The sequence below is a fragment of the Camelina sativa genome, chromosome 12, assembly GCF_000633955.1.
Source record: "Camelina sativa cultivar DH55 chromosome 12, Cs, whole genome shotgun sequence".
NCBI classification, from domain to species: Eukaryota; Viridiplantae; Streptophyta; class Magnoliopsida; order Brassicales; family Brassicaceae; genus Camelina; species Camelina sativa.
Window position 1 is genome coordinate 4393183 of NC_025696.1, and position 12462 is coordinate 4405644.

At 33.6% G+C, this 12462-nt stretch overlaps 2 protein-coding genes and 1 non-coding gene across 4 annotated transcripts in view; all 3 read left to right on the forward strand.

Annotated features, from left to right (window-relative positions):
* On the forward strand, positions 1150-1223 carry TRNAT-AGU. Its single transcript has one exon. It is a non-coding gene; the product is annotated as a tRNA-Thr (tRNA).
* On the forward strand, positions 5343-8294 carry LOC104730086 (U-box domain-containing protein 14). Of its 2 annotated transcripts, XM_010449172.2 has the most exons (3): positions 5343-6066; positions 6393-7302; positions 7917-8294. In XM_010449172.2, exons 1-2 carry the CDS (start codon positions 5408-5410, stop codon positions 7291-7293), a joined length of 1560 nt encoding a protein of 519 aa, XP_010447474.1. In that variant the 5' UTR covers positions 5343-5407; the 3' UTR covers positions 7294-7302; positions 7917-8294. The 2 variants fall into 2 exon arrangements, with proteins under 2 accessions (XP_010447474.1, XP_010447473.1); XM_010449171.2 differs by lacking the exon at positions 7917-8294 and having other exon boundaries at positions 6393-7402.
* The window catches only part of LOC104730088 (transcriptional regulator ATRX), a 7563-nt gene continuing 6823 nt past the window's right edge, over positions 11723-12462 (forward strand). Inside the window, exon 1 of the mRNA XM_010449175.2 lies at positions 11723-12113. Coding sequence (XP_010447477.1) covers positions 12012-12113 — 102 coding nt within the window. The 5' untranslated portion in view covers positions 11723-12011. The remainder of the gene's footprint in view (positions 12114-12462) is intronic.

The window sequence follows — 12462 nt, forward strand, 5'->3', positions numbered from 1 at the left end:
TAATAAATTTGGTATTTGTTTCAAGAGAAGACATGCAAAATGGAAAGGATGAAAATGTTATATGAAGTAAAGGGAAGTAGAGAGTTGATGCATGCAGTCCAGATTTAAAGTATTAGAACAGTAAGTAAAAAAAACTTCATCCTATTGGTCACAAGCAAATCACTATCCAATGATTTGCATCAAAACCAGTAGGATGAAGGTTTTTTTTACTTTTAAGTGTGCTAATATTTTAAAGACAGATGACATATACTTTGTTTAGTTGATAGATTTTCAGATATTAAGAGGTGATCTGGCAAATTAAGTGAAACAATTGTTGTTAAACGCAATTATAAGATTATAGTGGTGTGGTACGCTGAATGTGTGACAGGTGTTGTAATTAAAATTTCATTAGATTACGATTCTTATCAAAAAGTTACTAAAACTTAACATTTGTCGATGAACTGGATTCTTATCTTAATTTAAGAAATTATGTCCTAATTAATGTGATTATTTTCTTTCTGATGATTATTATTTCAAAAAATTTAAGATTTTTAATTTGATTTTTTTCTAATTTAAACTTTTATATCCTTTCTATTTTACTTTTCAAAAATATAATTTAACAGAAAAACAAATCGAATAATTATATGTTATAGATTTTATATCATTATGGAGAAAGAACGTGAAGGGGAAATTTTCTTTGCTTAGAAATGAATCACTGAATATTAGATGCATCTTGAATTATTAAGAGCCTTGAGAAGAATATGGTGGACATTCTACAAGACTATAGTATGTAAATTCTCAATTCATGGTACACTATTGATTACAATTATATAACACACAGAAGATGGGAGTTATAATTTAACCATTTAACAAAGATTGATTGAGATAATCAGATAACCAATCATACATCTTCCAAATTAAAACATGTAAACAATTTTAACAAACTACAAAAAAAAAATGCAACAGTTAAATCACGTAGCAGATTTTTGTAAAGACTCATATTCCTAAAAACCAGATAGACTGTATCTAAGTACATATAATTACATATGTAATGTAACTGATCTTTACCTGATATTTTCAATATAAACATACTAGTATTAGACAGTGACTGTAAAATAAACGTTTCCTTACAAACAATTAAATTATTTTCAGTTTAAAGTCAAAGCAAATGCTTTCATAGCTCAGTTGGTTAGAGCACCCGTTTAGTAAGCGGGAGGTCTTGAGTTCAACTCTCAATGAAAGCATTATAATTTTTTTTTTTCCTTAAACTTAAATGTCATACCCCTCTCTGTTGACATAGCCCAGTCTACAGTTAATCTTAATCATCCCCCTCCACCGACTCTACTTATTTGTTTTTGATGTATGACATGTATGTGTTGTACATGTTACTGTTGATTCGAAGTTTATCATGGTCAGCCGGGTTCGTTGTGTTGATGTCATTAGTTCATTTGGAACATATATGTTTGGAAGTTTTTGTAACAAGAAATCATTTCATACATGTTTTGCTTCTATATACTTATTTAAGCAACCCTTTAAACAAATAACTCTACTCCATATAAAATATTACATAAAATACCATTATATTTTAATACAAAATATAATAACAGAATCTTAATATTAATTTGTTGTAACCTAAAAATGATTATCCAAAAATATAGTAATTATTAATTTATTAGATTATAAGAAATTATTAATAAAATAATTTCGAATTCGAAATTATTTAATAAAATATTTAAACAGATTCTATTTATTGTTTCAGAAATCTTAAGAAATAATAACAAACTATTTAGAAAATTATAAAACTTAAATTTATTTATAAAACTAAGATTAAATATTTACATATCTAAATCATTTAATAATAACAAATATATATTAAAATTAGGATACAACATTGTTTATATTTTTAAAATATATCTATATACTTATTTAAGCTATGTTGTTAAAAATTTAACCAGTTCTGATGTGACATATTACGAAAATGTTATTATATTTTAATTATTCTAATAACTAACAAAAGAAAAGTTTAGATTTGCTTACAAAATAATAAAACTCTATTTATTGTTTCATAAATCTTAGGAAATAATAACAAACTATTTAATTGGCTAAAACTTAATTGTTTATACACAATATTCACTATATAAACAATACTAAGTGTATAATATTGATAATATACATAACCTAATTGTAATTTTCACCTATAAAATTAATATACAACATGTTATACCAATAACTTCAATTTGTAAATTTGGTATATTAAGATCTCTAAACACGATCACATCAATTTGTAATACCAAATCACGGGTCAATACATGTTTTGTTGGATTTTTTTGGCTTTACCGAATGTATAATTAACGAATTTGATATTGCACCAAACCAAAATAGTAGTACCAACCACGGATCGAAATTAGAGTATGACCTTAAGTAAATTAAATATATGATTTTATAAAATGTATCGAATTAATAAATTTTCTACTATTATTTTGTAACAAACAAATCCAAATTTACATAAATATTTCCTAACGCTGGTAACATTAGTCTACAAAATATTAACATGTATTTATGAGTCGGGTAATAAAACGGGTAATGAGACGGGTAACGAGACGCTCAAAAAATAAATTAATATCTGATACTCGATCATTATTTATGGATAATATAATTATTATACCATTCACTTGACCCTAAAGCTGCGGGTACCTTTTTTCGGGACGGATACAAAACGAAAAACGGGTCCAATACGGGTATCGGTAGTAGTTTCCAGGCCTATCTATTAGTAGTTTAATATGAATTAAAATTCACCATATAGTACTAAATAATATAAAATATAAATGAATGATACAACATAAACATAATATTAATAAATAACTAAATAAAAAAAAATTCCCCGCGCTACCAGCACGGATTATTATCTAGTGTATAGTTATATTGTATCCAATTAATTGATACTTTAAAGTAGTATCAAATTCAAAGTATTGATTTAATTTCAAATAAGAATCTCAGATATTAATATATAAATATATATATAGGCAAAGAAACAAACTGGATCAATACTGATTGGATATTTCAAAAAACCTCTCTCTCTCTCATTTAACCTAATACACAGCGCCGCTTCAAGTTTTTTTAGATCTGAGACCGGAGTGCGGTGGCTCCTCCAGCACCGGCTTCGGTCTCCCTGTTTCCCTTCATCTACTACTCTGTTTTAGTTTTATCTTAAGTTATGGGAAGTTTTTAGATTTCGATTGGGGATTCGTTCTAGTTTAACCAGTTTGTATCTTGGGTGTCTTGTGGAATCGGTCGAGCGTTTCAGATTTGCTTGGTTTGTGGCTCTTGCGAAGAGGATGGTACCGGATCTGAGATCGACGGCGATAAGCCTTTGTTTTTGCGCATGCTCACAACCCAAATTTGTTTACCCGCTCCTATGCTTCTTAGTGGTTTTGATGCCGTGTGTGGCTTGTGAGTGTTCTGTTTGCAGACTTCACTTCCCCTTTGTTTCTCGCTCATCCGTTTTGCCTGGTTTTAGCTTTTAGTCTCCCATCTAGTTCGTCTCCTTACTTAGAAGAGGTTTGTGTTGTTCGAAGTTTATGCTTGGTTCTCTACTTCAGATCTTTCTGCTCTTAGGTGGAAGTTGATGGTGATGGTAGCTTCTGTAGATGAGTTTTGTTCTTGTTTTCAAGGCTCATCGAAGTAGTTATGTTTCGCTCCTTGTCTCTGCGTTTCCGAATCTATAGGATGTCGGATTGCTCTTATATGGCTTCTATCTAGGCTCTACTTGACGCGTCAACCGTCTCGGCCGCACCTGGAAGTGTTTATTGAGGTTCTGAATTGAACCTTTACTTGTCAGGTTATGAAGTTTGGTTCTTGGTTTGGAGAGATCATCTCTCATGTGAAAGGAGGAAGCAGCTGTGATCATTGTGTTGGCCGTAGGCAGCATTGGTATAGCTCATTCGCAGATACTTCAGAAGAAAAGATTGGTTTGTTTGTTTAGACTTAGTATTTGTCTTCGCTTTTATTGTTAGTATGCCTCTGGTTTAGTTGTTGGGTTCGTTCTCTTTCGTTTTCTGATTTAAATTTCTCTTGTAGTAAGTTTTAATTGTCTTCGGGGACTTATCCATTGTCCGCCGACTTAGCCTCCCTCTTTTGGGCCTTAGACTCCGGAGATATTCATGTTTTCCGCCGGCTTAAGATGTAGTTTACAATGTATCCTTTCCAATATTATCAATAACATCAGATGACAAAAAAAAAATACTGATTGGATATTTTGAACAACTCACTCAAAAACATAATCAAAGCAAATTGACAAAACTTTATTCTATAACATTTTGGAAACTAGAATAAAAGAATAATACTAGTAAGATGGGAAGAGTCAGGCTTTCGTTAGAAGCTAGTTTCGACTTACGAGTAAAACAATCTATTCAATGTTCTCTTTTAGTTCAGACAAAGCTTCCACGTGCTTTGACTTGTATAATAATGTTTCAGAATGGCTTTGATCGTCTGCGGCTCACCCCTTCGACTCGACTCGTACGCCCTCCTTTTTAGGTGTATTAGTAGTATAGAGTGTATGAATGTCAAGTATAATTTGATAGATAATCAACTCTTATTACTATGATTGTTGGATTGATACATAATTTGTTCGTAAGATTGGAGAAGTTAGGAAATAAAATATTCACCGAAAATGTTTATGGTGCGTGATGGGTGGAGTGCGTACTAGAAGATTGAGAATTTGAGATAGTGGAGTGACCAAACAACACAACACGCAGTTATATCATTTTCGAACTCTTCCACTGGATGATGTCCACTATGCAACATGAGTATACAATATACATAGTTACATACAGTTTTGCAATTTTTGCACGTATTAAATGCCTTAAATATTTCGTTTTAATTACTCTTTTTCCAAAGACATAAACACATTACTATTTATTTGGGTGTATATGTTAGAATGAAATCTGAATTATTGTATGTTAGAAAAATTATTCATACAAACTAAAGAAATTTGCCTCAATAGCAAATATGATGGGACTTGTGTAGAAACTGTAGAAGCTTCCCTGACACGATGTAGTAAAATTTGAACGGTTGAAATCAGTGATGGCCATGGCCTCACCGTTCTCTTGTACTATCACATTTTTTGTATATATACGGCTTATATATATTCTTGGGTAAATCAAGAAGTTAAAATAAAATAAAATAAATCTATATAGAAAACAAACAATTAAACAGTCAACATTCGCTCTATTTTCGCTTCCAAATAAACAAACGAATAATAAATATATTTTTTTTTGTCAACAATAATTCTTTTTCTTTCTCAAAANAAAAAAAAAAAAAAAAAAAAAGAAATATATATATCTTTCACACTCTCATCTCTTTCTCTTGCTTGGGGCTGATGCAAACGTAGGTTTAAGCTTTAAAGAACTGATCGGAGATTTAACAAACAATGGCGAGATGTCACCGGAACAATATCGGATCTCTCATTCTTGACCGTGCTCCTTCCACTTCTTCTTCTTCTACTAATACTTCCGGCAACCATTTCCGTCTCTGGAGCACCTTCTCTAGATCCAAGTTCCGTAGGAAGATCGTCGACGCCGTCAGTTGCGGTGGTAGCTCACGTTACCGTCACGAGCTACGACAAGAAGAGGACGATAAGGAAAGCTACGTGACGGTGACGGCGACGGCGAAGGCGAAGTCAACGAAAGCCAATACGATAGGCGCTGCGTTGAATGGCGTACCGTTCGAGGAGAGATCGAAGAAGCTTTGTGATCTGTTGAACCTAGCTGAGGTCGAAGCTGATGTTGAGACGAAGAATAAAGAGGAAGCGCTTGAGGTGTTGAAGCGCGTGGTCAGAGAGTTACAATCTTCTGCTGCTGCTACGGCGGCGCGTGGGGATGATGAGGAAGACGGTGGAGACTTTCGGAAGAAGTTAGCGGCGGCGAGCGAGGTAAGGTTGTTGGCTAAGGAAGACTCGGAGGCGAGAGTTACGCTGGCTATGCTCGGTGCGATTCCGCCGTTAGTTAGTATGATCGACGACTCGCGAATCGTAGATGCTCAGATCGCTTCGCTTTACGCTCTGCTCAATCTTGGGATTGGTAACGACGCGTAAGTCTCTCTCTCACTTCCATTGTCATTGTTCTTGTGTTCTGTTTTTGTTTGTTCTGTCTGAATCTTTTCTTCTTTGTTTTGTTCTGTTTTGGTGAAATAATTTTCTCTGTTTGTCTGCCAAAACTGAATTGGATTCATCCGTTAAGTCACTTTCCAATGCTTTTGTTTTGTTTTGTTTTCTATCTATCTTTGTGTCTTGACGACTCTGGAGTGAGTATGAAGTATGGAACAATGTGCATAACTAAGGAAGCATTTATTTCAATCTATTTTACCCATTTTTAGACCGTCCCTTGACTCGGAAGATACCTCCACTTTTTTTGCAGGAACAAAGCAGCTATTGTTAAAGCAGGAGCTGTTCACAAAATGCTGAAGCTAATTGAGTCTCCAAACACACCTGATCAAGAGATTGCAGAAGCTGTGGTCGCCAATTTTCTCGGATTAAGTGCTTTGGATTCAAACAAACCGATCATTGGTTCTTCGGGAGCGGTTATCTTCCTGGTGAAAACTGTCCGGAATTTGGATGAAACAAGCAGCTCACAAGCGAGAGAAGATGCTCTGAGAGCTCTCTACAATCTCTCAATCTATCAACCAAACGTTTCGTTCATCCTCGAAACAGATTTGATCACGTATCTATTGAACACATTGGGAGATATGGAAGTGAGCGAGAGGATTCTTGCCATCTTGAGCAATCTTGTGGCAGTTCCAGAAGGAAGAAAAGCAATCAGTTTAGTGTGTGACGCATTCCCGGTTTTGGTTGATGTACTGAACTGGACCGACTCACCTGGATGCCAAGAAAAGGCGACTTACATACTAATGTTGATGGCTCACAAAGGATACGGAGATAGACAAATCATGATTGAGGCGGGTATCGAATCAGCGTTGCTCGAGTTAACGCTTTTAGGAAGTGCATTGGCACAAAAGAGAGCCTCAAGATTACTAGAATGTCTTAGAGTAGACAAAGGGAAACAAGTCTTGGATAGTACCGGATCATGCGGTGCCTTGTCTGCACCGATATATGGGACCAGGGACAATGGTTTGAACCACGAGGAAAGCGATTTGATGATGAGCGAAGAGAGGAAAGCCGTGAAGCAGTTAGTGCAACAGAGTTTACAGAGCAATATGAAGAGAATCGTGAAGAGAGCTAACTTGCCACAAGACTTTGTTCCTTCAGAGCATTTCAAGTCACTTAGTTTGAGCTCCACTTCAAAGAGCCTCCCCTTTTGAAAAAAAAATGTAAGTCGTCGTCATTAGTCATATCTAAAAACAATATTAAGATTAAAGTGAGATTGTCACATTGATAAGTATGTTAACTTCCTTCCCAAGGCTTTATTGATTTGATGCTCTGTCTCTCACTCACTGACAGTGGCATGATATGTAAATTAGGGTTGGGTTAGGGGGCATTGACTTAGTCTCTCACATGCACTTCACCCATTTTCTTACACTTCCTCGAGACCCCACCCACATAGCCCAAATCTTAAGATTACCAAATTGCCCCCATCTTCCTTAACTAAAGTGTCGGTCATTTTCTTTCTTTCAAGTATGGCTTGGTCCACTCTTGCTTTTGCTTTTATTGTTTTGTATTTGATTTTATATCGCTCTCTCTGTAAAATAGATTTTCCCAAATAGAGAGTTTTGGAATCTTTTGAGACATTATTTTATGGTCGTCTCTGAAATGCTCCATAAAATAGAGAGTATATGCCTGAATAAACAATGTGGCGGCGTGGAGTAAATTGGATCTGTCGATCTAACCACATTTGTTTGTTAGTATTGTTTTGTTTTGTAGCGAAGATGTTTACTCAATGTCATTTTTAATGGATTATAGAATAATCGAGCATCACGTCTTGTAGGTGTCACCGTGTCATCATGATGCATTTCTACAAAAAAAACTAAAGGAAGATAAAAATAGAGAGATAGACACCTATGAGCTGATGATTTAACAGGAGGCAATAAAAACAAAGAAATAGTGTTGTTGCTCCGACAGATCTCATCAGTTTCTGAGGTATGCGACAAATGTGTGCAGACACAATCTAATATAATGCATAGTACTCAAGGTACGATGTGTCGTTGTATTGTTCATGTGGAGTTACCTTTTTATCTTTTCTTTTTTGTTTGGTTAGTTGTTAAAACTTAAAAGTAAAAACCCCACTAGGTCTACTAGGCTTAGTGTGAAAGGTGTTTTATAAAGTTATGGACTTTGTTAGCTTTTACTTCAACAAGTTTTATCAGCTTTTCTACTCTTATTATATGGTGTAGATATCTTTTTTTTTTTGGTTGTTGTTGGCTTATGAGTATTAATCCTCATTAAAAACTTGAGCATGTTTTACCATTTGATAAAAGAGTAATGCTTATATCACTGGGATCATCGATGTGTACTTTGTAAAAACCCTACAAATTTCTTAAGATGGTCCAAATTTGAAAAAGTACACATCTAAATAATTAATAACATAAATTGAATGTGGGAGAGGCATGTGGGGAGTGTGACTGCTTTCATTAAAGACTGTCGACTTTATGTAGTTTGATATGATTTAATGTTATGGAGAACACTCTTTTTCAGCTACTAATTCTATGATTTAAAGCTGCACTAAGACACACTAGCTGTCTATGTATGTGGACAACATAGTTATCTATTGCCGTTTCATAACAAATATACTTTGGTAACACAAAGACATACCATTAAAAAACAAACTGTAGAATATATGAAAACCACTTGAACTAATTAACTTGTAGTATAACGGCATAAAAAATTTGATTTTGGCCACTAAATGATGTTGATTTTATGATTGGTCAAATTCTGTAAAATCATCTTCGTAGTCAACACAATGCGGTTTAAGAACCTGATACAATCCCTGACAATTTGACTAATGTATAAATTATTAGAGGGGTGTTGAGGACGATGCAGTCGGTACATCAAATTATCCTCTCATTCACACTTAAGACTTAAGAGAGTGGTTCGATCTGAAAAGAAGTCTCTGTAGCTGCTTAAACTTGTCGTTGTCTTCTTCCGTGGGAATGCGAACTCATGCAAATTATTCCCCAAGAAAAATGTGGTCTTCACTCACACCGACACAGGCTACTAGTACTAGTACTAGTACTACCAATGCTTATAATACTCTTTCTATCAATCATTTCTATCAATGCTTATAATTTGGAAAAAAAAAATATACAAGTGATATTTTGTAAGAAAACTATAAGATAAAATTTTCCGTTACAAGAAATTTGCTTAGAGGGGATTGCTCTATGGTTACACTAGATATTAGCTAATATTTTTTTTAAAAAAGAAAATGATGACAATATCCTCATATTACCCATTTTTGAGTAAGTATCTTTGCGCGTACGATGAGTGAGAGAGGAGGTAACGATGAAGTAAATTAGCATGTCGAAGTGTTCTACTTCTATTCTACCTACCAAATCGTGTCACTTGCAATTTTTCACACCGGAAGCCAACCTTCTTATGGGCTTCGGACAATGGCAGTGAATCTTACTTGGGCCTATCTATGGATCAGCCCATTAGCTTTTCATATGGTTCTGAGCAGCTTTTAGCCTTTTAACTATTGGGCTGACACGCTCGAGGTCTGCAGTCTGGACCAAGGTGTTCTAAAACTCATAAATTATTGTTTTTCTTTTTATATATTTGTTTAAGAAAAGTAGTTTTGTTTTTAAAACAACAATATTGGTAATGATTAATGAATGGTATACATTATTCATATTTTGAAATCACAATTTTCTTTTAAAGTATTCATCAAATTTTTACGTTTTAACATTTTTGAAAAATGATTCACTATATTATCACGAACGTGTTAAAATCATCATATAATTAAAAATACCTCAGCCACATCAACTGCTGGACGTTTCGGCGAGTAGAACTGTAGAGTAACTGAACAAATACAGTCAACACCAACATACAGAAAAAGAGAGAGCAGAGAAATGCCAAAATACAAGACGAAACCTCTGCTGAAGTACAATTAGATTCATACAACAAATTACCTGTACTGTTACTCTGGACTATGTTCTCCAGACTTCTACCAGCATCAACGGATAACATAAAAACATGAACAGTTATATCTAAAACATTTTCGCCCTTCTCACATACCATCTTGAAAAGATCTGCAAAACAACAATCAACCTTGCCAAACTCAAGAAGATAACTAGAATTTTGTTTGTTCATATTTTGAAATAACAATATTGGTAATGAATGGTATACATTATTCATAATTTGAAATCACAATTTTTTAAAAAGTATTCATCAAATTTTTACGTTTTAACATTTTTGGAAAATGATTCACTATATTATCACAAACGTGTTAAATCAACATATAATTAAAAAGCAAAAGTGATTAGTTTACTAAATTTAACTCTTAGCATAAAATTATTATCTTTTTACATTTTTTTTATCTAGTTTAGCTTTTTTCGTTATTTGATCACTCGACTATTTAATTTAACTATGAAATCTTTTACTATATATTGCGAACATGTTAGACATATGAAAGCAATCGATTTACTAAATTTAACTTCGTACATTTATTACCATTTTACGAAAATTTATTCGGTGCAGTTTTTCCGTTATTTGATCACTCTATATTACTATATATTACTCATTACACATATGACTAAGAAAGTGATTAAATTACTAAATTGAATTTTTGGCATGTATTAGTATTTTAGAAAAAAATATTCATTTAGTTTATTTTGTTATTAAATCACCGTACTATCTTATCTAAATTAAAATATTTTAATTTTATCAAACTTAATGAAAATATGAATAGCCATATAGTTTCTCCCACTTTGCCAATGTAATGAAAAAAAAAATTATCAGGTTCTTTTTAAAAATTGTATATATTCTTCCAAAGAAAGGATTGATATGAAACATTGAACATATATCTGGTCAAAAAACAATCTAACATATATATAGAATATAATACAATAAAAGTGACAACATTGTAATTCAAAAATAATTGATCCAATTATTTGGATAATAATCTAATGAAATTATATTTTCTATACCTGTAAAACATTTCTCTTTATGATTAAAGAAAAAAAAAAAAAAATCTTTTAACTATTATTTGATGATCCCATCTCATCCTGAAGCGGTTCAACCGGTCATGTTTTTTTTTTGAACAATACTTGAGTTCACCCCTAGGGGTGAACCTCTCTATTCACCCCCTTATAAAATAAGGAAATAAAATCTAATTTTGATTTATTTTTTAAATGAAATATTAGATGGAAAATTATAATTAGCTGAGAGAAGAGGGGGTGAATGGAGAGGTTCACCTCTAGGGGTGAACTTAAGTATTTATTTTTTTTTTGAAATTTCGAATGCTTCTCGTGATTTTTCTAATATTTTTTGGTTGATAAAAACGAACGGCACAAATTTCTCCAATAAAAAAAATCAAAATCGGATTCGAAAGTGAGGAAATTTAATAACCAGAGTTTATAATCTAAGGTGAAATCCGCACTAAAGGTAAAAAATCGCAAATACTGGATTCCCCTTTATTTTTGGATTCCTTTTTTTTTAATTTAAACGAGAAGAAAACAAACACATCGTCAAAAAGACGAACCAACCCGTACATCAAAATTTAATACTTCCATTTTTTTTTTAATCTTTAACGGCGCTTAAGGCCTCTCTCGCGTCTTGAAAACAATTTTTTTTTTTTTTTTAAGTGTAAACTGTTAAGATTGAGAGAGAGAGAGAGAAAGAGAGAACAAAAGAGAGAAGAGAAAACCCTAGCGTGTTCTTCAGTGACTGTGGGGGGAGAGATTTCTCGTTATTTCTCCGCCAAATCCAGCTTTCTCATCTGTGGAATCGACGGTGGCTTTAGCTTATTCACGCTGAGGAGTCCTCTCTGTGTGTGTTTCCTGAATCTAGGGTTTGTAGAGATCTAATTCGTAGATACGCATCCCGAATCGAAACGAGAGAGAGAAGAGAAACTAAGGAGAGGGGAGTCATGTCTGATTCTGATAAAGAGGTCGAGAATCAGATTCTTGAAGCTGGTGTTAAGCTTCTTGACCCACCTTCTTCTGTCGATGAGCTTCTTTCTCTCCTTGACGTGAGCTCTCTCCTCTTCTTCTTTTTTTCTTTTTCTGTGTGTTTCTCTTGGTGTTCTTCTTCGGATTCGTGGCAATGCTAAGTGTGTGCATGTGTTTTAGTGTGGATTTCTTGATTTGGATTTTACTAGTGCCTCCTGCTTCGTTTCTCCTTTTTGCTGTTTCCTTCAATTTTGCTCTGTGAATCTCCCTACACAATGCTCTATTCCTGCATTTGAAATCTTGTTTACGGTGATTTTTCTCAGTTTTTGATAAAATTTAGATGTGCCCTCATTCCATCTGCGTTTATTGAGCATGCATCTAGTTAGGATGTGATTGTTATTGAATTCTGCTTTACATAGACTGCCTGAA